Source organism: Ranitomeya imitator, chromosome 5 (genome assembly GCF_032444005.1).
Source record: "Ranitomeya imitator isolate aRanImi1 chromosome 5, aRanImi1.pri, whole genome shotgun sequence".
NCBI classification, from domain to species: domain Eukaryota; kingdom Metazoa; phylum Chordata; class Amphibia; order Anura; family Dendrobatidae; genus Ranitomeya; species Ranitomeya imitator.
The window spans coordinates 98,256,602-98,281,042 of record NC_091286.1 but is presented as its reverse complement, the minus strand read 5'-3'; the positions used below and the strand labels follow the sequence as shown (position 1 = coordinate 98,281,042).

The 24,441-nt window shown below is 45.0% G+C and overlaps 1 protein-coding gene across 1 annotated transcript in view; it reads right to left on the bottom strand.

Annotated features, from left to right (window-relative positions):
• The window catches only part of OVOL2 (ovo like zinc finger 2), a 35,283-nt gene extending 11,178 nt beyond the window's left edge, over window positions 1-24,105 (bottom strand). Inside the window, exons 1-2 of the mRNA XM_069768955.1 lie at window positions 23,771-24,105; window positions 21,593-21,846 (exon numbers count right to left, since the gene is read on the bottom strand). Of these exons, the coding sequence (XP_069625056.1) occupies window positions 21,593-21,846; window positions 23,771-23,870 (354 nt within the window). The 5' untranslated portion in view covers window positions 23,871-24,105. The remainder of the gene's footprint in view (window positions 1-21,592; window positions 21,847-23,770) is intronic.
• Between the last annotated feature and the right edge of the window lie 336 nt (window positions 24,106-24,441).

Sequence of the window (24,441 nt, the reverse complement as noted above, 5' to 3'; positions counted from 1 at the left end):
AGAGAGAATATATATATATATATATATATATATATATATATATATATATATATATATATATATATATATATATATATATATATATATATATATATATATATATATATATATATATATATATCAAAGAGGTGGATGTCTTGGTGCCTCATAGGAACTATTGCCAAAATGCTTGACAAGGTTACACATTTACACCTTAGATATGGAACAGGTGATAAACATATTCTCGCGGATGGTCCAAGTGCTTTTGGGGCCAGCTGTGAATGGTGCAGAATATGCAGGCACTATATAAATATTTAAAAAAAATCAGACATTAAATCATATGGACAGTTTGTTAGGCTTTTTTTTTATAAAATCTATGCATTTTGAGCTAAAATGTTATTTGAAATTGGATTTCAATAATAAAAAAATCTTCATACTTTACTGTAGTCTGTGCTGCATTGTCTATTGTTGGCTGCAGAATGAGTTATCTAAGAAGCTGTCAGGTACATGCTCACACACTCACATGGGTAACAGAAGAGGGAAATAACTATCAAAAGAGAGAAGCCGCACTTGTATCCAACTGGTCCCTGTACAGACTGGAAAAGTCCCTAGCCGTACAACCAAATACAGCTCCTTGGACCTGGCTCTCTAAAAGGCCGTCAAGAGGATTCTCGTATGTTTTGAGTAACCAGAGGTGAGGGCGCAACACAAATCCAACAAAAGTAGAGGAAAGTTTGCAGCAATACATGAGAACCCAGGGCGATAAAATAAAAACATTCATAAAAGGATAGACAGGGATGGATAAGGAAAGGAAAAAAAAAAACGAAAAAAAAAAAAAAACGGATACGTGAAACCTCCCAGACCCCCAAACATCAAGAAAGGAAAGGTGAAAACAGTGGCTTGCCAGAAAAGGTAAATCCCTAGCTGAGGAGCTAGAATGCCAAACACCAATCTACATAGAAGTATAACCAGCAAGTGAGGCAAGTGAAAGGCCAACATATAAAGCCCATCCCAAAATGTGATAGGACAAAGCCAAAAAAGGTAAAATGGAAAACACCTGGAGAACAGGCAACCAAGAAAGTAAAAGCAAGACAAAAAAAGAAGCCATCAACATTTGAACACAGACAAAAACAAATGTAGCTCAGCAGGAAACCAATCACACAGGATAAGGTCACCGGATCAAATCCCGAAACGGAGCCTTGAAAGAATTCCTCAGTCAGCTTATGCTGAAAACTCTTGGGGGAGATGGTAACTATCTTTTTCTAATCTCCTCTATGCTCATTTGTGGCTACAGTCCACAAAGTCAAACTGTTCTCTGTGGTCATAATTCAGCTGAGGAGAGCTCAGAACAAGACAGATAAAGAGTTACAAACTTTTCCGTCAGAACCAGTTGACCGAGATATTCTCTGTTAAATCATTCAGCAACATGCATGTAAACAAAGCCAGAAATAATTTTTACAGTAAAATATATGAATTTAGGTAAATAAAAAAAAAAAAATTCCCCAAAACGTGTCTCGGCCTTTATGGATTAGACAAATGTTAATATAAAGCTTACATCTTCTTGTGTATGTTAAAATAGTGATTAAAACAACAATATATTAAATTCTCACCAAATAATATTCTGCTCTAAAAGGAATGCATCATATAAAACGTATTATCAGGTTTTTGTATAAAGTATATATTTTTTTTTACATTTTGGCAATTTTTAACCTTAACTATCACAATCTTTGTTAAAAATCAAAATGAGAAATAATTGGAATTTTCACACTGGCACTTTTTTCTGTTTCAGAAAATTCAAATGTAACTTAGCAGCAATGTACAGTATCAGACTATCTTTTGTATGAAACATCTATTGAGCATGTGCAAAGGTCACTAACGGGAAGGAGAGCAGGGTCAGCTGTGACAGACTGTGATTGGCGAGACCTGTCTTATTAGCTGTGCATAGGGTTTTAGCAGTCATTGCAATCCTGCCTCTGATGATCACGAGCTTGATGAAAACTCTTCCTGAAAAGACAGGAAGTACGCGTCTACAATAGTCCCAGTGACCTATGTGAAAACTGCAAGATTACTAATTTTGCTTTCTAATACAGATTGTGAAAAAAAACCATTGCCAGGTTTATTTATTTTTTTAATACATGTAATACAAAAGGCTGATTTAACCCCCTTCCCAACATATGAAGTACAGGTACGTCACATGTCGTGTCATGTCGGGTCCCCCTCTTTGATGCGGGCTCAGCAATTGAGTCTGCTTCTTTCCCAACAGCTATTGCTTGTGTTATTCAGCCATCATCTTCCTGTTAAATGCTGCTGTTAACCTCTGACTGCTGCATTTATAATCTACAGTTTAAAAAAGAAAAAAAAAAAAAAAAAAAAAAAAAGGGCAATTCAGAGATCTCATTTATTTATTTTGCAGCAATTGTGTTTTTATTTTTAATTTTTAACAAAATCACTGTGTGTGAATAAGCCTCAAATGCTACATCGGGGCTGCCCATCACAGAGACAACTAGATTGTGTCTATGGCAGCTTTAGATTCCTTCAGTTCAGTGATTTTGGTAAAATTATTGATCTCCGGTGAAACAACAGAGGTGAACTGACTGCAGATTATAGGCTTTTAATTTACACTCGCCTTTAATTTATCTGCTTCCTATATGTAATTAGGAAGAAACCTCGCGCATCACTGATCAAAGGCTCCGATGCTGGGGCAATATAGAACTACAATCAGAAGCATTGCCCCTGGAAATGTGCTAAGTGGGATGTGACCAGCTAGAACACTCTGCAGATTATTATATCACTGTCCTCTGCTTAACCCTAATCAAAATATAAAACACAAATAAGAAGAACTAGAACTCAGTAAATCATCATTATAACTGGAAGAATTAAACATTGTGAAGTATTTTCCACACTCTTCTAGGCATAGACGGCTCTAAATCCCCTGATTCCCTAAGGGCTCTTTCGCACACATAAAGAAAATCATTTTAAAAGATATAGATATATATATATAGATATATAGATATATATCTCTCTCTCTCTCTCTCTCTATATATAGAGAGAGAGATATAGATAGATATATATATATATATATATATATATAGATAGATAGATAGATAGATAGATAGATAGATAGATAGATAGATATATATATATATATATATATATATATATATATATATATCTATGTGTATGTATATATACAGTGGGGCAAAAAAGTATTTAGTCAGTCAGCAATAGTGCAAGTTCCACCACTTAAAAAGATGAGAGGCGTCTGTAATTTACATCATAGGTAGACCTCAACTATGGGAGACAAACTGAGAAAAAAAAATCCAGAAAATCACATTGTCTGTTTTTTTAACATTTTATTTGCATATTATGGTGGAAAATAAGTATTTGGTCAGAAACAAAATTTCATCTCAATACTTTGTAATATATCCTTTGTTGTCAATGACAGAGGTCAAACGTTTTCTGTAAGTCTTCACAAGGTTGCCACACACTGTTGTTGGTATGTTGGCCCATTCCTCCATGCAGATCTCCTCTAGAGCAGTGATGTTTTTGGCTTTTCGCTTGGCAACACGGACTTTCAACTCCCTCCAAAGGTTTTCTATAGGGTTGAGATCTGGAGACTGGCTAGGCCACTCCAGGACCTTGAAATGCTTCTTACGAAGCCACTCCTTCGTTGCCCTGGCGGTGTGCTTTGGATCATTGTCATGTTGAAAGACCCAGCCACGTTTCATCTTCAATGCCCTTGCTGATGGAAGGAGGTTTGCACTCAAAATCTCACGATACATGGCCCTATTCATTCTTTCATGTACCCGGATCAGTCGTCCTGGCCCCTTTGCAGAGAAACAGCACCAAAGTATGATGTTTCCACCACCATGCTTTACAGTAGGTATGCTGTTTGATGGATGCAACTCAGTATTCTTTTTCCTCCAAACACGACAAGTTGTGTTTCTACCAAACAGTTCCAGTTTGGTTTCATCAGACCATAGGACATTCTCCCAAAACTCCTCTGGATCATCCAAATGCTCTCTCGCAAGCTTCAGACGGGCCCGGACATGTACTGGTTTAAGCAGTGGGACACGTCTGGCACTGCAGGATCTGAGTCCATGGTGGCGTAGTGTGTTACTTATGGTAGGCCTTGTTACATTGGTCCCAGCTCTCTGCAGTTCATTCACTAGGTCCCCCCGCGTGGTTCTGGGATTTTTGCTCACCGTTCTTGTGATCATTCTGACCCCACGGGGTGGGATTTTGCGTGGAGCCCCAGATCGAGGGAGATTATCAGTGGTCTTGTATGTCTTCCATTTTCTAATTATTGCTCCCACTGTTGATTTCTTCACTCCAAGCTGGTTGGCTATTGCAGATTCAGTCTTCCCAGCCTGGTGCAGGGCTACAATTTTGTTTCTGGTGTCCTTTGACAGCTCTTTGGTCTTCACCATAGTGGAGTTTGGAGTCAGACTGTTTGAGGGTGTGCACAGGTGTATTTTTATACTGATAACAAGTTTAAACAGGTGCCATTACTACAGGTAATGAGTGGAGGAAAGAGGAGACTCTTAAAGAAGAAGTTACAGGTCTGTGAGAGCCAGAAATCTTGATTGTTTGTTTCTGACCAAATACTTATTTTCCACCATAATATGCAAATAAATTGTTAAAAAAACAGACAATGATTTTCTGGATTTTTTTTTCTCAGTTTGTCTCCCATAGTTGAGGTCTACCTATGATGTAAATTACAGACGCCTCTCATCTTTTTAAGTGGTGGAACTTGCACTATTGCTGACTGACTAAATACTTTTTTGCCCCACTGTATATATACACACTAGCTATTGAACCCGCTCTACGCCCGGGTGGCGAGCATTTATATTAGTGTATGGTCTCCATCCTGGTATGTGCTGCTCCATCCTGCGTCCCCATCCTGTCATGTGCTGCTCCATCCTGCGTCCCCATCCTGTCATGAGCTGCTCCATCCTGCGCCCCCATCCTGTCATGTGCTGCTCCATCGTGCGCCCCCATTCTGTCATGTGCTGCTCCCATCCTGCGCCCCCATTCTGACATGTGCTGCACCCATCCTGCGCCCCCATTCTGACATGTGCTGCACCCATCCTGCGCCTCCATTCTGACATGTGCTGCACCCATCCTGCGTCCCCATCCTGTCATGTGCTGCTCCCATCCTGCGCCCCCGTTCTGTCATGTGCTGCTGCCATCCTGCACCCCCGTTCTGTCATGTGCTGCTGCCATCCTGCACCCCCGTTCTGTCATGTGCTGCTGCCATCCTGCACCCCCGTTCTGTCATGTGCTGCTGCCATCCTGCGCCCCCGTTCTGTCATGTGCTGCTCCCATCCTGCACCCCCATTCTGTCATGTGCTGCTTCCATCCTGCACCCCCGTTCTATCATGTGCTGCTCCCATCCATATGCCCCATACGCTGCTCCATAAAGGTTTATGACCCCCATCAGGTGGCGTAAGTAACAAATAGCTGTGGCATGAAGTGCCACAGCCTCATGGCACAGCAATTTGTTACTTACGCTACCTGATTCTTTTCCGGCGCCATCGTCTTGCTCCTCCCGATGCCGGAATCGGCGCCTGCGCAGTCCGCGCTTTCCGGCGCCATTTTCTTGAAGACACACAGCAAAGTGTCTTCAAGAAAATGGCGCCGGAAATCGCGGACTGCGCAGGCGCCGATTCCGGCACCAGGAAGAGCAAGACAATGGCGCCCGAAACGAATAGCGTAAGTAAAAAGTTACTATGGCGGCGGATTATTTGCATAATCAGGGCGCACATATGTAGACGGCGTCCCCGTGCTCCCGACCCCCTGCTCTCGGCGGCATTTTTTCTATAATGTAACGCTAGGAGCGTCGCGCCTGCGCAGTCTATTAAGGCTTCGGACAGAGTGACGCTCCCAGCGTTATATTATAGAGAATATATATCTAATATATAATTGCCTAGAATACTACTTCCTGCAATTTGTGCCAACTTCCGTGGCTTTGTCCGGAGCTAATGTCCGGAGCTAATGTCCGGAGATAAGTGACGTCAACAGTGTCCAGTGTCTGATTGGTTGCCGCCTGCTGCGAGCGACCAATCAGAAACGTGCTGTACTGTGACACACTCCGCCCGCCATTTTGGTGTGATTTTTGAATTTTTACCTCACAGCAAGTTTCTACTGCGTGGAGGCGGGCCCAGTGACGTTGCTCTTCAAGCTCCTGCCGAATTTCGTCAAAAAAATGATAATACCATTTACCAAAACTATATATATTTAGTTGTGAAGTGGTTCAGTGACATTTTCACACCAATTTTGAACTTTTGTTTGGTGTTTTCTCCATATACTGCCTATTATTTTTGTTCTTTCTTACTATTATTTATTAATTGTATTATTCTTACATTTGAATAAATAAAGTATATATGGATTCTAGACTCCCGATTCTTTAGAATCGGGTTGCCATCTAGTATATATATATATTCATATACACACACTCCCATAGGGCTGATGTTGGGTTTTCTCCTCTTAACCCCTTCATGACCCAGCCTATTTTGACCTTAAAGACCTTGCCGTTTTTTGCAATTCTGACCAGTGTCCCTTTATGAGGTAATAACTCAGGAACGCTTCAACGGATCCTAGCGGTTCTGAGATTGTTTTTTCGTGACATATTGGGCTTCATGTTAGTGGTAAATTTAGGTCAATAAATTCTGCGTTTATTTGTGATAAAAACGGAAATTTGGCGAAAATTTTGAAAATTTCGCAATTTTCACATTTTGAATTTTTATTCTGTTAAACCAGAGAGATATGTGACACAAAATAGTTAATAAATAACATTTCACACATGTTTACTTTACATCAGCACAATTTTGGAAACAAAATTTTTTTTTGTTAGGAAGTTATAAGGGTTAAAATTTGACCAGCGATTTGTCATTTTTACAACGAAATTTACAAAACCATTTTTTTTTAGGGACCACCTCACATTTGAAGTCAGTTTGAGGGGTCTATATGGCTGAAAATACCCAAAAGTGACACCATTCTAAAAACTGCACCCCTCAAGGTACTCAAAACCACATTCAAGAAGTTTATTAACCCTTCAGGTGCTTCACAGCAGCAGAAGCAACATGGAAGGAAAAAATGAACATTTAACTTTTTAGTCACAAAAATTATCTTTTAGCAACAATTTTTTTATTTTCCCAATGGTAAAAGGAGAAACTGAACCACGAAAGTTGTTGTCCAATTTGTCCTGAGTACGCTGATACCTCATATGTGGGGGTAAACCACTGTTTGGGCGCACGGCAGGGCTTGGAAGGGAAGGAGCGCCATTTGACTTTTTGAATCAAAAATTGGCTCCACTCTTTAGCGGACACCATGTCACGTTTGGAGAGCCCCCGTGTGCCTAAAAATTGGAGCTCCCCCACAAGTGACCCCATTTTGGAAACTAGACGCCCCAAGGAACTTATCTAGATGCATAGTGAGCACTTTGAACCCCCAGGTGCTTCACAAATTAATCCGTAAAAATGAAAAAGTACTTTTTTTTTCACAAAAAAATTCTTTTAGCCTCAATTTTTTCATTTTCACATGGGCAACAGGATAAAATGGATCCTAAAATGTGTTGGGCAATTTCTCCTGAGTACACCAATACCTCACATGTGGGGGTAAACCACTGTTTGGGCACATGGTAAGGCTCGGAAGGGAAGGAGCGCCATTTGACTTTTTGAATGAAAAATTATTTCCATCGTTAGCGGACACCATGTCGCGTTTGGAGAGCTCCTGTGTGCCTAAACATTGGCGCTCCCCCACAAGTGACCCCATTTTGGAAACTAGACCCCCCAAGGAACTTATTTAGATGCCTAGTGAGCACTTTAAACCCTCAGGTGCTTCACAAATTAATCCGTAAAAATGAAAAAGTACTTTTTTTTCACAAAAAAATTCTTTTCGCCTCAATTTTTTCATTTTCACATGGGCAGTAGGGTAAAATGGATCATAAAATTTGTTGGGCAATTTCTCCCGAGTACGTCGATACCTCATATGTGGGGGTAAACCACTGTTTGGGCACTCGGCAGGGCTCGGAAGGGAAGGCGCGCCATTTGACTTTTTGAATGGAAAATTAGCTCCAATTGTTAGCGGACACCATGTCGCGTTTGGAGAGCCCCTGTGTGCCTAAACATTGGAGCTCCCCCACAAGTGACCCCATTTTGGAAACTAGACCCCCCAAGGAACTTATCTAGATGCATATTGAGCACTTTAAACCCCCAGGTGCTTCACAGAAGTTTATAACGCAGAGCCATGAAAAAAAAAAATAATTTTTCTTTCCTCAAAAATGATTTTTTAGCCTGGAATTTCCTATTTTGCCAAGGATAATAGGAGAAATTGGACCCCAAATATTGTTGTCCTGTTTGTCCTGAGTACGCAGATACCCAATATGTGGGGGTAAACCACTGTTTGGGCGCACGGCAGGGCTCGGAAGGGATGGCACGCCATTTGGCTTTTTAAATGGAAAATTAGCTCCAATCATTAGCGGACACCATGTCACGTTTGGAGAGCCCCTGTGTGCCTAAACATTGGAGATCCCCCAGAAATGACACCATTTTGGAAACTAGACCCCCAAAGGAACTAATCTAGATGTGTGGTGAGGACTTTGAACCCCCAAGTGCTTCACAGAAGTTTATAACGCAGAGCCATGAAAAAAAAAAAAAAATTATTTTCTCAAAAATGATCTTTTAGCCTGCAATTTTTTATTTTCCCAAGGGTAACAGGAGAAATTTGACCCCAAAAGTGGTTGTCCAGTTTCTCCTGAGTACGCTGATACCCCATATGTGGGGGTAAATCACTGTTTGGGCACATGCCGGGGCTCGGAAGTGAAGTAGTGACGTTTTGAAATGCAGACTTTGATGGAATGCTCTGTGGGCGTCACGTTGCGTTTGCAGAGCCCCTGATGTGGCTTAACAGTAGAAACCCCCCACAAGTGACCCCATTTTGGAAACTAGACCCCGAAAGGAACTTATCTAGATGTGTGGTGAGCACTTTGAACCCCCAAGTGCTTCATAGAAGTTTATAATGCAGAGCCGTGAAAATAATAAATACGTTTTCTTTCCTCAAAAATAATTATTTAGCCCAGAATTTTTTAATTTTCCCAAGGGTAACAGGAGAAATTTGACCCCAATATTTGTTGTCCAGTTTCTCCTGAGTATGGTGATACCCCATATGTGGGGGTAAACTACTGTTTGGGCACATGCCGGGGCTTGGAATTGAAGTAGTGACGTTTTGAAATGCAGACTTTGATGGAATGCTCTGCGGGCGTCACGTTGCGTTTGCAGAGCCCCTGATGTGCCTAAACAGTAGAAACCCCCCACAAGTGACCCCATTTTGGAAACTAGACCCCGAAAGGAACTTATCTAGATGTGTGGTGAGCACTTTGAACCCCCAAGTGCTTCATAGAAGTTTATAATGCAGAGCCGTGAAAATAAAAAATCATTTTTCTTTCCTCAAAAATTATGTTTTAGCAAGCATTTTTTTTGATTCACAAGGGTAACAGGAGAAATTGGACACCAGTAATTGTTGCGCAGTTTGTCCTGAGTATGCTGGTACCCCATATGTGGGGGTAAACCACTGTTTGGGCACACGTCAGGGCTCGGAAGTGAGGGAGCACCATTTGACTTTTTGAATACGAGATTGGCTGGAATCAATGGTGGCGCCATGTTGCGTTTGGAGACCCCTGATGTGCCTAAACAGTGGTAACCCCTCAATTCTACCTCCAACACTAACCCCAACACACCCCTAACCCTAATCCCAACTGTAGCCATAACCCTAAACACAACCCTAACCGCAACACACCCCTAACCATAACCACAACCCTAATTCCAACCCTAACCCTAAGGCTATGTGCCCACGTTGCGGATTCGTGTGAGATATTTTCGCACCATTTTTGAAAAATCCGCGGGTAAAAGGCACTGCGTTTTACCTGCGGATTTTCCGCGGATTTCCAGTGTTTTTTGTGCGGATTTCACCTGCGCATTCCTATTGAGGAACAGGTGTAAAACGCTGCGGAATCCGCACAAAGAATTGACATGCTGCGGAAAATACAACGCAGCGTTTCTGCGTGGTATTTTCTGCACCATGGGCACAGCGGATTTGGTTTCCATATGTTTACATGGTACTGTAAACCTGATGGAACACTGCTGCGAATCCGCAGCCAAATCCGCACCGTGTGCACATAGCCTAATTCTAAAGGTATGTGTACACGCTGCGGAAAACGCTGCGGATCCGCAGCAGTTTCCCATGAGTTTACAGTTCAATGTAAACCTACGGGAAACAAAAATCGCTGTGCCCATGCTGCGGAAAAACTGCACGGAAACGCAGCGGTTTACATTCCGCAGCATGTCACTTCTTTGTGCGGATTCCGCAGCGGTTTTACAACTGCTCAAATAGAAAATCGCAGTTGTAAAACCGCAGTGAAATGCGCAGAAAAACCGCGGTAAATCCGCCATAAATCCGCAGCGGTTTAGCACTGCGGATTTATCAAATCCGCAGCGGAAAAATCTGCAGAGGACCAGAATACGTGTGCACATACCGAAACCCTAACCCTAGCCCTAACCCTACCCCTACCCCTAACCCTAACCCTACCCCTACCCCTAGCCCTAACCCTAACCCTACCCCTAACCCTATTCTAACATTAGTGGAAAAAAAAAAATTTCTTTATTTTTTTATTGTCCCTACCTATGGGGGTGACAAAGGGGGGGGGGGGTCATTTATTATTTTTTTTATTTTGATCACTGAGATAGATTATATCTCAGTGATCAAAATGCACTTTGGAACGAATCTGCCGGCCGGCAGATTCGGCGGGCGCACTGCGTATGCGCCCGCCATTTTGGAAGATGGCGGCGCCCAGGGAGAAGACGGACGGGACCCCGGCTGGATCGGTAAGTATGATGGGGGGGGGGGGATCGGAGCACGGGGGGGGGGGATCGGAGCACGGGGGGGGGGAAATCGGAGTGCGGGAGGGGTGGAACGGAGCACGGGGGGCGTGGAACGGAGCACGGGGGGGCTGGAATGGAGCACGGGGGGGTGGAACGGAGCACCGGGGGGGGGTGGATCGGAGTGCAGGGGGGGTGATTGGAGCACGGGGGGGTGATTGGAGCACGGGGGGAGCGGACAAGAGCAAGGGGGGGAGCGGAGCACTGGACGGAGGGGAGCCGGAGCAGTGTACCGGCCAGATCGGAGGGCTGGGGGGGCGATCGGAGGGGTGGGGTGGGGGCACACTAGTATTTCCAGCCATGGCCGATGATATTTCAGCATCGGCCATGGCTGGATTGTAATATTTCACCCGTTATAATGGGTGAAATATTACAAATCGCTCTGATTGGCAGTTTCACTTTCAACAGCCAATCAGAGCGATCGTAGCCACGAGGGGGTGAAGCCACCCCCCCTGGGCTAAACTACCACTCCCCCTGTCCCTGCAGATCGGGTGAAATGGGAGTTAACCCTTTCACCCGATCTGCAGGGACGCGATCTTTCCATGACGCCGCATAGGCGTCATGGGTCGGAATGGCACCGACTTTCATGACGCCTACGTGGCGTCAAAGGTCGGGAAGGGGTTAAAAGGGATCATTAGGGTGACACCACGAGGAGACCCTTTTCCAAATTTTGTTATATATGGCATTAGTAATAGGTTTCCTAGATTTTTGCAGAGTGGAGATCACTGATTCTGAGTCCTTTAGCTCTCAATACTTGGGCTTCGGTAGCCAGGCAGCCAAGTTGAATTTCCGGGGATTTGGGTGATGAAAAGGACGCTGATGAAGAAGATCGTCTGATATTGGTGGAAAGACTGGACCATCCACCTGCAGCTCTATGATGACATGGTACCAGCTCCCTTTCAGCCATACTGGCACTATCAGGATAGTCGGGACCCAGTCGTCTCGTATCTTTCGGAGGGTCTTTGCCAGCAACGGTATTAGAGGAAATTCATATGCCAACCGGAACTTCCATGCGTGGGTAAAGGCGTCTATTCCCTGAGAAGCGTCTCTGTGATCTAAGGAGAAATAAGTCTCGACCTGTGTATTCCGACTTGAGGCTAACATCTATCTCAGGTAGACCCAATCTGATCATCAACATGTTGAAGACTTCCGTTTTCAGGCTCCATTCTCCTGGTTGTAAGTCATGACGGCTTAGGAGATCTGCTTGAATATTTACAGACCCCTTCAGGTGTATTGCTGACAATGAGAGGAGATGTTTCTCTGCCCAGCAGAAGATTCTGCTTGATACCACCTTCAGATAGTTGAATTTCGGGCTCCCTTGATGCTTGACATGGGCTACAGTCGTCATATTGTCCGAGTATACTCGGACATGATGACCTGTGATTAGACTGCTCGCTGCCAGAAGGGCCTTCTCCACCGCCCTTAACTCTCTGAAATTGGAGGATTTGGTACTCTCTTTTTGATTCCAGTGTCCCTGGAATGGAACCTTTAACACTATAGCCCCCCCAGCCTCTTCTGCTGGCGTCCGTCACTGTCACCAGGGGAGCTTGTATCCAGTCTACACCTCTGAGAAGATTCGCTTGATTTAGCCACCAGGTTAAGGAGGCTTTCACTCTCCCTGGTGTGTGGATCCTTCTGTTTAAGAAGTTTGAGTTTCCATTCCAGTTTTCCAGAATGTGTGCCTGCAGGACTCTGGAGTGGGTTTGGGCCCAAGAGACTGACTGTATGCAGGCCGTCATAGACCCTAGGAGGGACATAGCTGTCCATAGGGTAGGGGATCTATGCTTCTTGAAGTTTAGAACTTTGGCTATCAGGTTTAGCTAATGATCTTCTGGTAGGAGAGACTTGACGAGTCTAGGAGGACCCCCAAAACTCTTATTGTTTTTGATGGGTGAAGTTGGGATTTTCTCAGATTGGGCACCCAACCTAGGTGTTGTAGAATGCTCAGAGTTTTGGATACCCTCTGTTCGAGGATCTCGGCGGAAGGACCAATGATAAGCAGGTCGTCTAGGTAGGGCACTATGGCGATGTCCATGCCTTCGAATATGTGACACTGCTTCCGCCATGACTCTGGAGAAGACCCTTGGGGCCGAGGAGATCCCGACGGGAAGTACATTGTACTGGAAATGTAAAACTCTCTGATTCAGCTGGACCGCAAACCTTAGGTACTTACTGTGGCAAGGATGTATAGGGATATGAAAGTAGGCGTCTTTGAGATCTATAGTGGCCATATACGAGTGTGCGCCTATCAGTGGAATGGCTGATTTTATGGATTCCATCTTGAATTTGCGGTAGGTGATGTAATGATTGAGAGACTTTAGTTTTATTATAATTCGGGCCTGTCCCAAGGGTTTTTTCACCATAAATATACAGGAATAATGGCCCCTTCCCTGATCGTTTGCTGGAACCATAGAGATTGCTCTTGAGGCTACCAGCTCCCGTAGTCCTGACATCATCAAATTTGGAGTCTATCGCGATGACGGGGAGGTGACTCTTAGGATCCTGGGAGGGTGGGGCTTCGAATTCTATTAAAAGACCTTCCTGAATAACATTTATGACCCAGGAGTTGTTGGAAATACTCTGCCAACTGTGAACAAACTTCGAAAGCCTCCCCCCACCGGATCGGAGTCATTGCTTTTCTTGCTGTGACTGCTGGGGGGATAAGAATATTCTTAGGTTTCCCCTTGGCATAGCTCCATCTACCAGTTTTTCCCTAAAGGTACCTTCACACATAACGATATCGTTAACGATATCGTTTTTTTTTGTGACGTAGCAACGATATCGTTAAGGAAATCGTTCTGTGTGACAGCGACCAACGATCAGGCACCTGCTGGGAGATCGTTGGTCGCTGAGGAAAGTCCAGAACTTTATTTGGTCGCTGGACTCCCTGCAGACATCGCTGAATCGGCGTGTGTGACACCGATCCAGCGATGTCTTCACTGGTAACCAGGGTAAACATCGGGTTACTAAGTGCAGAGCCGCGCTTAGTAACCCGATGTTTACCCTGGTTACCAGCGTAAAAGTAAAAAAAAAAACACACACCACATACTTACCTACCGCTGTCTGTCCCTGGCGCTCTGCTTCTCTGCACTCCTCCTGCACTGGCTGTGAGCGTCGGTCAGCCGGAAAGTACAGCGGTGACGTCACCGCTCTGCTTTCCGGCAGCTGTGCTCACAGTCAGTGCAGGAGGAGTGCAGAGAAGCAGAGCGCCGGGGACAGACAGCGGTAGGTAAGTATGTGGTGTTTGTTTTTTTTTACTTTTACGCTGGTAACCAGGTTTAACATCGGGTTACTAAGTGCGGCCCTGCGCTTAGTAACCCGATGTTTACCCTGGTTACCCGGGGACCTCGGGATCGTTGGTCACTGGAGAGCGGTCTGTGTGACAGCTCTCCAGCAACCAAACAGCGACGCTGCAGCGATCGACATCGTTGTCGGTATCGCTGCAGCGTCGCTGAGTGTGAAGGTACCTTTTTAGGGTACCGTCACACAGTGGCATTTTGATCGCTACGACGGCACGATTCGTGACGTTCCAGCGATATATCCGTGACGTTCCAGCGATCTCGCTGTGTCTGACACACTCCTGCGATCAGGGACCCCGCTGAGAATCGTACGTCGTAGCAGATCGTTTGAAACTTTCTTTCGTCGTCTAGTGTCCTGCTGTGGCGGCATGATCGCATGGTGTAACAAAGGTGTGCACGATATTGTATACGATGTGCGCATAGTAACCAACAGCTTCTACATCGCACATACTTCATGAAATTATCGCTCCAGCGTCGTACATTGCAAAGTGTGACAGCAGTCTACGACGCTGGAGCGATATTGTTACGATGCTGGAGCGTCACGGATCGTGCCGTCGTAGCGATCAAAATGCCACTGTGTGACGGTACCCTTACCCTTAGACTGGGAAGGCTGAAAAAAACGCTTCCTGGGAGGTCTCTGTTCAGGAAAAGCCTTTTTCCTATCTGTGGCCTTCTCCAGGATATCATCTAAAGATGGTCCGAACACAGTCTCCTTTAAAGGGGATGGAGCACAATTTTATTTTAGAAGATACATCTCCACTGCACATTTTGAGCCAGATGGCTCTTCTGGCTGAATTAGACTGGACTAGGAATCTAGTGGCGACACGGATTGACTCCATGGAGGCGTCAGCAAGGAAACCAGTCACCCTTTGGAGAATAGGCAAAGAGTCCAACACATCATCTCTCGGAGTTCCCTGAGAGATGTGATTCTCTAAGGGTACCGTCACACTGAAACGACGCTGCAGCGATACGACAACGATGTCGATCGCTGCAGCGTCGCTGTTTGGTCGCTGGAGAGCTGTCACACAGACCGCTCTCCAGCGACCAATGATCCCGAGGTCCCCGGTAACCAGGGTAAACATCGGGTTACTAAGCGCAGGGCCGCACTTAGTAACCCGATGTTTACCCTGGTTACCAGCGTAAACGTAAAAAAAACAAACACTACATACTTACCTTTCGTGTCTGTCCTCCGGCGCTGTGCTTTCCTCTGCACTGTCAGCGCCGGTCAGCCGTAAAGCAGAGCGGTGACGTCACCGCTGTGCTTTCCGGCTGGCCGGTGCTGACACAGGATGCAGGAGTGCAGAGAAGCAGAGCGCCGGGGACAGACAGCTGAAGGTAAGTATGTAATGTTTGGGTTTTTTTACGTTTACGCTGGTAACCAGGGTAAACATCGGGTTACTAAGGCTGGGTTCCCATTGCGTTATGGGATCGCGTTTAACGGACAGCGTTGCACGGCGAAATTAACGCCGTGCAACGCGTCCGTTAGCGCGCCCATTCAAGGCAATGGGAACGCGCATCGCTAGCGCGTGCCATTTTCGGCACGCGCTAGCGATGTGCCGGTGTTTTGTAGCGCGCCGCGGACGCTGCTTGCAGCGTCCGCGGCGCGCCCGAGGTCCGTTCCCCGCTCTCGCAGCTCAGGGATCTGCGAGAGCGGGGACGTTAAACGTGACCCCGAAAATCACATTGCGTTAGCGCAACCCGCTAGCGCTTAGCGCTAAACGGATTGCTCTAACGCAATCTGAACCCGCCCTGTGCTTAGTAACCTGATGTTTACCCTGGTTACCAGTGAAGACATCGCTGAATCTGCGTCACACAAGCAGATTCAGCGATGTCAGCGGGAGATCCAGCGACGAAATAAAGTTTCAGACGATCTGCTATGACGTACGATTCTCAGCAGGGTCCCTGATCGCAGTAGCATGTCAGACACAGCGAGATCGTAACGATATCGCTGGAACGTCACGGATCGTGCCGTCCTAGCGATCAAAGTGCCACTGTGTGACGGTACCCTAAGGCAGCCATCACACTGGCAGTATTTGGTCAGTATTTACATCAGTATTTGTTTTTTGTAAGCCAAAACCAGGAGTGGTTGATAAATGCAGAAGTGGTGCATATGTTTGTATTATACTTTTCCTCTAATTGTTCCACTCCTGGTTTTGGCTTACAAATACTGATGTAAACTACTAACCAAATACTGCTAGTGTGACGGCAGCCTGACTCTTCCATCCAGCGAAAGAGAGATGTGGCTACATAGGTAGATGCTATATTAAACCTAAGAGACGAAGTGGAGGTTTCCCAGGATTTTTTAAGCAGACTTTAGATTTTATTTTTTTTTCGATCCAGGGGATCTTTTAATTGGGATGAGTCTTCAAACGGTAGGGCAGTCTTTTTCGCCACCTGAACATCTATCTTTGGAATACCCCACTTTATTAGATCCACATCCAGGGAGAACCTGTGTTTAAAATCTGAGGGGGTGGTCAGCCATTTTTCTGGAAGTTCCCATTCCCGATTAATCAAACCCAATTTGTTTGTCTGTATGCATAGCAAATAACTCATCCTGTATGGTCTGAGGGACAGGTTCCTCTTTTAACCCCATAGTATTCCGCACAGCACACACCAACTCTTCTATATGTTCAGAAGAAAAAAGATATTTCCTGATCTCAGGAGTCTTGTGGGGTAGAGAATCTTCCCATTTAGCTGAGGATGACCCATAAGAGACGTCCGATTCTGAATCAGAAAATACCTGGAATTTCCTTTTCTTGGGAAGCGATTAACCAGGTGAATGTGGTGGAGGGGGAAGGGTGAGAGTAGCTAATGAGGTTTGGATCTTCTGCTTAACCAATGAACGTATCTCCTCAATTAGTGAGGCATGTTCAGCTCTGACCACTTTGTCCATACAGGATTGGCATAACTTTTTCTCCCATTTTAAGGGTAGCTTCTCATTATATATGGCACATTTGCGTCTGTTGGCGGTTTTATGGGTAGACTTGTCTCCCTGAAAATAGAGGGAGAGAAGTATGAGAAGGTATTCTAAGACCCAAACCTTAGATGGGACCCATCCCTGCCACACTTACAGGGGCTTGGGGAGCACCGGGCTCTGCAGCTGCAGGGCAAGACGTATTCTCCATGCTGGAACAGTCTTACCTTAGAGACATCTTCAGGCAGGTTTATATAGAAAATAAACGCTGCCCCAGCGCTAGGCAATTAGCCTTCCCCTCCCCCTCTGCAGTCCCAGGCAGGCATGCAGGTGTGCAGTGTGCCTCGCACACCGTTAGGAGGTCCCGGGATCCCGGAAGTGAGAGTGCTCCTATGCAGGAGCGCTAGACCCGGAAGTGAAGCGCCGCAGCACCACGTGACTTTCGCGTCATCGGACAGCGTGCCAGGAGGGGGAGACGCTGGAGAGCTCAGGGAGGCCTCCGGGAGGGAATCGCTGGTCCGCTTTACCCCCGCAAATGGGGACGCAGGTGGACCAGGAGAGCGGTCCCAGAATCCAAAGGAGACGGGAGCAGAAAGGAGGAGAAAGCCCAGGGCCCGACCACCACTGCCCGGCAACAAGATTTAACAGGTACCACTGCCAAAAGCGTGTACTCCAGCTCCTAAAATCTTGAAATTCTTTATTGGCGCATATAAATATAGCGTGATAAAAATCCTTGCCCACAGGTGGACGTAGTCATGAGGATAGACAACGTGTTTCGATCTATAGGATCTTAATCATGATTAAGATCCTATAGATCGAAACGCTTTGTCTATCCTCATGACTACATCCACCTGTGGCCAAGGATTTTTATCACGCTATATTTATATGCGCCAATTAAGAATTTCAAGATTTTAGGAGCTGGAGTACACGCTTTTTCCTCATCCTCCATTGTTGCATGTCTTGGTCGGGACAAAATCTCCGTGCTCCTTCGGTCTGTCGGTGAGCTGGCTGTGGCTTATAGCCTTATTTTCTATATATACCACTGCCAAAGCCGGCCACACAGCATACCAGGAACCTCTCCATGCCCCATGGGGGACAGGAAAGATACTGGTTAATGGGAGGTGGGAGGGGTTTTTAACCTCTTGTGCTTCCTGTCCCCCATTAGGGTATGGAGACAACCTCCTGGGCTGTCGTGGAAGGCAACTAGAGAAAACAAGATATATTATACTCACCCAGGTGCGGTCCCAATGCGGTCCGGTGGGCGTCGCGGTCCGTGTCCGGAGCCTCCTATTTTCTTACGATGACGTCCTCTTTGCTTCCTGCCACGGCTTTGGCGCAGGCGTACTTTGCCTGCCCTGCTGAGGGCAGAGCAAAGTACTGCAGTGCACAGGGCCTCTCTGACCTTTCCTGGCGCCAGCGCACTGCAGTACTTTGCTCTGCCCTCAACAGAGCAGACAAAGTACGCCTGCGCCAGAGCCGTGGCAGGAAAACAAGAAGGGGATGTCATCGTATGTAGATGGGAGGCGCTGGACCCAGACTGCGACGCCCATCGGAACGCCCCTGGGTGAGTATAATATAACTTGTTTTTCTTATCTTTCATGCTACATCAGGGGCTTATCTACAGCCTTACAGAAGGCTGTAGATAAGCCCCTGATGGTGGTGGCCACAGTTTATAGGGCAAAATTGAGGTGACTGATTCCCTTTAATTTATGTGCAGAAATCGGCTGTGTATCACAGAGGCATCTTGCAGAACATCTCACAAAATGTGAGCACAGAACAAATTTTATGAATGCAAACCTGCAAAAGAAAAAAAAATAAATAAATAAAAAATAAAATAAAAATAAATCAGCTTAAATAGCTGGTGGAAATTTTTTTTTTAATAATTGTATACCATTTAAAACATCCAAGTCCTACAAAGAATTATATGTGGGAAAACAAAAGAAAACATTCTCCTGATATGCTGCGTTTATTTATTTATTTTTTTTTGGGGGGTGGGGAAAACACCTAAAACTAAACCAAAAATGTTTTTTTATGTAGGCATTTTAGACTTTAAAATGACATTTGGCTGCAGTGACTGTTGTTTGAAAAAAAAAAAAAAAGAGAACACGTTACAAATGTACACCATGAAAAATGCTGCGTGTGAATCCCACCCAAGAGTAAATTCTCATGCACCAGAACTTTGTGACTCTGTCACATTGAAGTAAATAATATCTGATATAGCGTCCGTCAGTGGTGCGTACGTTCAGTGGCTACATCTGGGCTTACGTCCAAACCCACTGTAGAATGGGATTCGGGTGTGTGCACCGGCGGAGCCATATACTACAATGATGCAGCCGGCTGTATACGCCATAGTTGAGACGGCAGCACGGCGCGGTCTACTACGGCTTTGTGTCCTTCTCCAATAGACGAAAACGATGCACAACACACCCCAATAGTGTTTGCAAATTTGTTTCTAATGAAAAGTTTCTTATAAATAAAGCAACAATGTAGATTGTCGTTTACAGGTATAAATTCATGACCCGTGTTACTCTTCACAATGACACTAGACCGCATCAGGTCGTCTACAAAAAGGACCCCGGCATGTCAACAAAGACTGGGCTCAGGGCAGAAAGGCATGGCTGGAGCGAAAGAGATCAAGTAACAGATTTTCATATTCTAGGCTATGTTAACGGCGTTTTTTTTGCTGCATTTTTTCCCCTGCAACCAAAACCTGCTTTCTTATGTTTAGTAGTAAAAACACTGCATTCACTATGCCTAATTTGAGGCATTTCTGCAGCATTTTTGGGGGGCGCAGATGACGTGAGATTTGTCCTACAGTACATTTTTAATAAAGTTAGTTTTATTCACCAAAAATGCTGCAAACAGATTTGATACATTTTTTTTTTTATTTACTTTCACATTGCTTTTTATAGGTGAAAAAACCCTAAGAGAATTGACATGCTGCAGATTCCAAAAATGCTGCAATTCTCAAATTCATTCAGGGGAGAAAAAAAAAAAAAAAGTGTGCACATTTCTGAAATCTCAGGTTTTTGCTAGCACTGTATAAAAAAAAAATATATATCTTTAAATTTGAATTTAAAAAATGTGGTATAGCCTTATACCGACCAGGCTGTTAGAGCACAAAAAAAGTTTAAAGCTGGAAAACCCCTTTAAGCTACATCCACACAATGCGTTTTTTGTCGCCGCATGCTTTCTCTTCATCAAAAATGCAGCATCTTACAGTTACAGGAAAGTGGATGGGATTTCTAGAGATCTCATGCTCACTGTGCTTCTTTATTAAGCAAAGTAAACTTAACCTGGGTTAAGTTTTTCAAGTCCACAGCACGTCAAGTTCTCTTGCGTGTGCGCTGAGTTTTATGTGCAGATTTTCCCGATATGCTTACATTAGATATAGAAAATCAGCTGGTAAAAAAAAAAAAAAAAAAAATCCCAAACCCCAATCTGCTACATCCAGATGAAGCGCTGAGCGGCGACATGATTAATGTGACCGCTCAGTACGGCAGCCAGGACACATTGACAGTAGCGTGAAAATGCTGCTGCAGTGGCAAGCGGTGACTGTAATTAAGGGTACCGCAGGTCACGGGTGGCGGTTCCCACAGTAACCTCCGGGTGAGCCAGCCTGTGAACTGCGGTAACCTTAATGACATCACCGCTTGCAGCTACTGTCAAGTGTGTCCTCGCTGCAGGTCCGGAGCAGTCATTACTCATGTCATAGTGCCATACTGCATCTGGATGTAGCAGAACTGGGGATTGTAGTGGGACCTGGGATGAATTTTATGGCGAACCACATTGGGTTATTTTTTTTGTATGGTAATAAAGGATGTGCCATTTCCGGGGTGGCTGAGGGTAGGTTATTAGTCTGGGAGGGGGCCAATATCCAATCGGCCCTTTCCCTGCCTATTAATTTCAGCCTACATCTGTCAGTTTACCCTTTGCTAGTTATGAAATCTAGCCGCCCCCCCCAATGTCTTTTTTTGGGTCCCCCCTTTGCAGACAGACAATGAGCTGTTATCAATAGAGTAGAAACCTTTATGGATATTGGCCCCTTCCCAGAACAACAACAGAGATAGATATATATATATATATATATATATATATATATATATATATATATATATATATATATATATATATATATTTATTTATCTTTCTCTATCATTGCACATCTAACACCTAAATGTCTGTCATTTGTATTCTTTATTCTATTCCAGTGTTGGGACACACGGACATACATTTTCCATACGGATGGTGACACCTCAAGAAAAAAAAACTAAACAAAAAAAACAAAACACAGCATTTCTGCACAGGGGAAGAAGGACTGTACAATCCCTGCCCCCAGGATTGATATACATTATGTCGCATATCTCTGAAACACGTCTGATAAACAGATGCAATGTATTGATAACTATTTCTGCAGGGGAAAAAGAAAGTTTGGCTGTCTGCCCTTAAATAACTCAAAATACCTTAATTTTGGATCTGACGGATGATTTCTTAAGATCCAGAGCCTGTTCCTCAGCATTCTCTTCGTTGCTTCCTTTTGCTTCAGGGGATAACTCATCCTCACACCGGTCAGCACTGTTGGGGGTGGTTAGGCTCCCGTTACACAGGCTGAAGTCGCTGCTGCCCCTCTCCGGACTGTCCCCCACAGGGTCACCATTGCTGCTGCTGTTACTCAGGCTGTCCTCAGTCACATACTGGAAGATGCAGTCGATGCTGTCTGGAGACAAACACAAGGGTGGAGGTGAGCGACGTGTAAGGAGAACATCACCTGCGGGGTTCAGGGAGGCAAAGTGAGGACTTTTTTTTTTTCTAAAGTGAACTGAAAGGCAAATATGTAAAGCTGATCCCTTTTCCCCAGAGCAACAATCTTCAGATTGGGAGGGAGTGGGGGAGGAGGCAGGTGAGGGCTGCGCTGTTTGAACTGAGGGTGTAGTCACAATGTAAGTCTCTCATTAACAAGTCAATGGCATAAAGCAAACACAGAGGAGCTGCGCTGATGGCGTGGACTTTCCGTTAGATTGTGAGAGAAGAAAGACAAACAGAGCAGTTAAGCGCCATCTCTCACCCCCCAAGTGTCAGCTAGGGACCCCCTGATTCCTAGACAGGTCGTTCCCCGCAGCCCAAGGCTAAACTATTCCCATTGTTCTTAGGACAAACACGAGATCACCAGCAGGGCACCTGCGCCACTTGTACAAACAGCACAGGTCCTGGAAACTTAACAATGGGGCTCACATGGACTCTGCTGCACTGCACAGCATCGCCGAGGATGGGATTAATGAGATTACTGCAGATTAATACAGGCCAAAAAGCGATTACTGCGGAGATAGATATTAAGGGCTCATTAGCGCCACACGATCTGCGGCACGAAATGATCACGGATCAGCTATAGGATTGGCGCTTGTTTAACGCCCTGTCTACACAACCTGACACATTATTACACAAAATTACTGGCTGCCACTGTTCTCGACAGCACGTGTCCGGTTTATACGAGACCACGTGCTCCCGAAAATGAGGGTTTTTAGGTACAAAAACAAGTTTCACCGGATTGAGTGTTTAGCTCATACATCCGGTGATCAGCAGCCTGTCTACACTGCTCAAATAGCGCCAAGAACGCTCGACCCCAATAATCGTGCGGTGTAAGGAAGAATATATGTGTCTGCACATGAGAGGTGTATTTACAAAGTCTGTATAAATTGGCATGGAAAAAAAAGTATATATTATATACATACACACTTGCCATGCTTAATCCATACAGACTTTAAATAATAAGTGTAAATATGAAGAGTACATGCATTATAGAGGCACATATAAAAAGCGTGTGTGAGAAGTGTATATATTATGGCAGTATTGTAAGGAGGTGCATAGGTGAAGCCTGTATAGATTAGAGGGGTATATATGACAGGTGAAAAAAAAAAAATAAATGATATATTACACACACATAGATCATTCGGAGAGGCACATAGAGGTATTTATGGATTAGTGATTTACATTAGAGGAGGAGACCTGAAACCTGTATTGATTATCTGTTTGACAAGTGTATACATAGTGACTGGATAGATTATAGAGGTATTATACGAGGTGTATAGGTGCAGTCTGTATAGATTCAGAGGGGTTTGTATGGGAGAACTGTGAAAAAATGAAGAATAAAACTCAAACGTATCCAACATCCAAGGCCAAAATGGAAGATAGACAGGAACATCTCAGCTCCTCTATAGGGTCATCTTCAAGCTGTACCTAGGAGGCTGTATGGATCTGAGCAGCATGTATGAGGTGTATAATCTGTATACAGAGGTATGTACCAAAGGTGTGCACGGTCTATATAGATTACAGAGGTATGCACCGGAGGTGCACGTGGAGAGATTGGACAGATTAGCAAAGTATATATATATATATATATATATATATATATATATATATATATATATATATATTGGAAAGACTATGGAGTAGTGTAGGACATAATATACTGGCTCAAAAAATATATATATATTGGAAAGACTACGGCGTAGCGTAGGAGATATATATATATATATATATATATATATATATATACATATATATATATATATATATATACACCCCCTTCATATAGACCGACAGGTGGGGGGCGTCCGCACCCAGTGCATGCCGGCGTCCCTCACCTGGGATGTAGGTGTCCGCTCTCTCCTCGTCCGGCTGCTCGTCCCAGCTGCGGACTACAGGCGGCGGCGTCCTCCTCTTCACCAGGAAGGCTCTGGGCATGGTGGTGATCTGGTGGATCGCGGAGATCTTCCCGCGGCCGGCACGTCTCACCTCCACCTGGAGAAGTTGCTAGCGATGCGGTACCAGGGCGGATCCGCCCGGTGTGACGAGCCCGCGGGACGCAGCAGACCTCAGGTGTCCTCCGCTACTTCTATCCACTCTCCAAAAAACTTCCGAGAAAAGGAGCAATAGAAAACCGCACCAGGAACTGCACCAGTGCGCATGCGCACTGCAAACATAACGGTGTCAACAAGCTCCTTACCTGTCCGACCGGTTGGAGCAGCTCAGTCCCTGCCCTTCCTCATGGAGCGGCTGCTGAGTGTCTGCACAGGAATGTAACAAAGCCCCACCGCCACCAGGAGCCCATTCATTCCTGCAGACACTGAGCCCACCCTACACGTGTGATTACCTGACGAGGGAGGGTCCTGGCTACCAGGGATGAGTGGGTGGCCACCGATTTATGAGTGTGGAGTGTAGGAATAACAGACTGTGACATGATGATACAATTCTCTACAATAAAATCCCCGTCTCCATCCACACCCTGCACAATTACCTGTCCCTGCCCTTCATA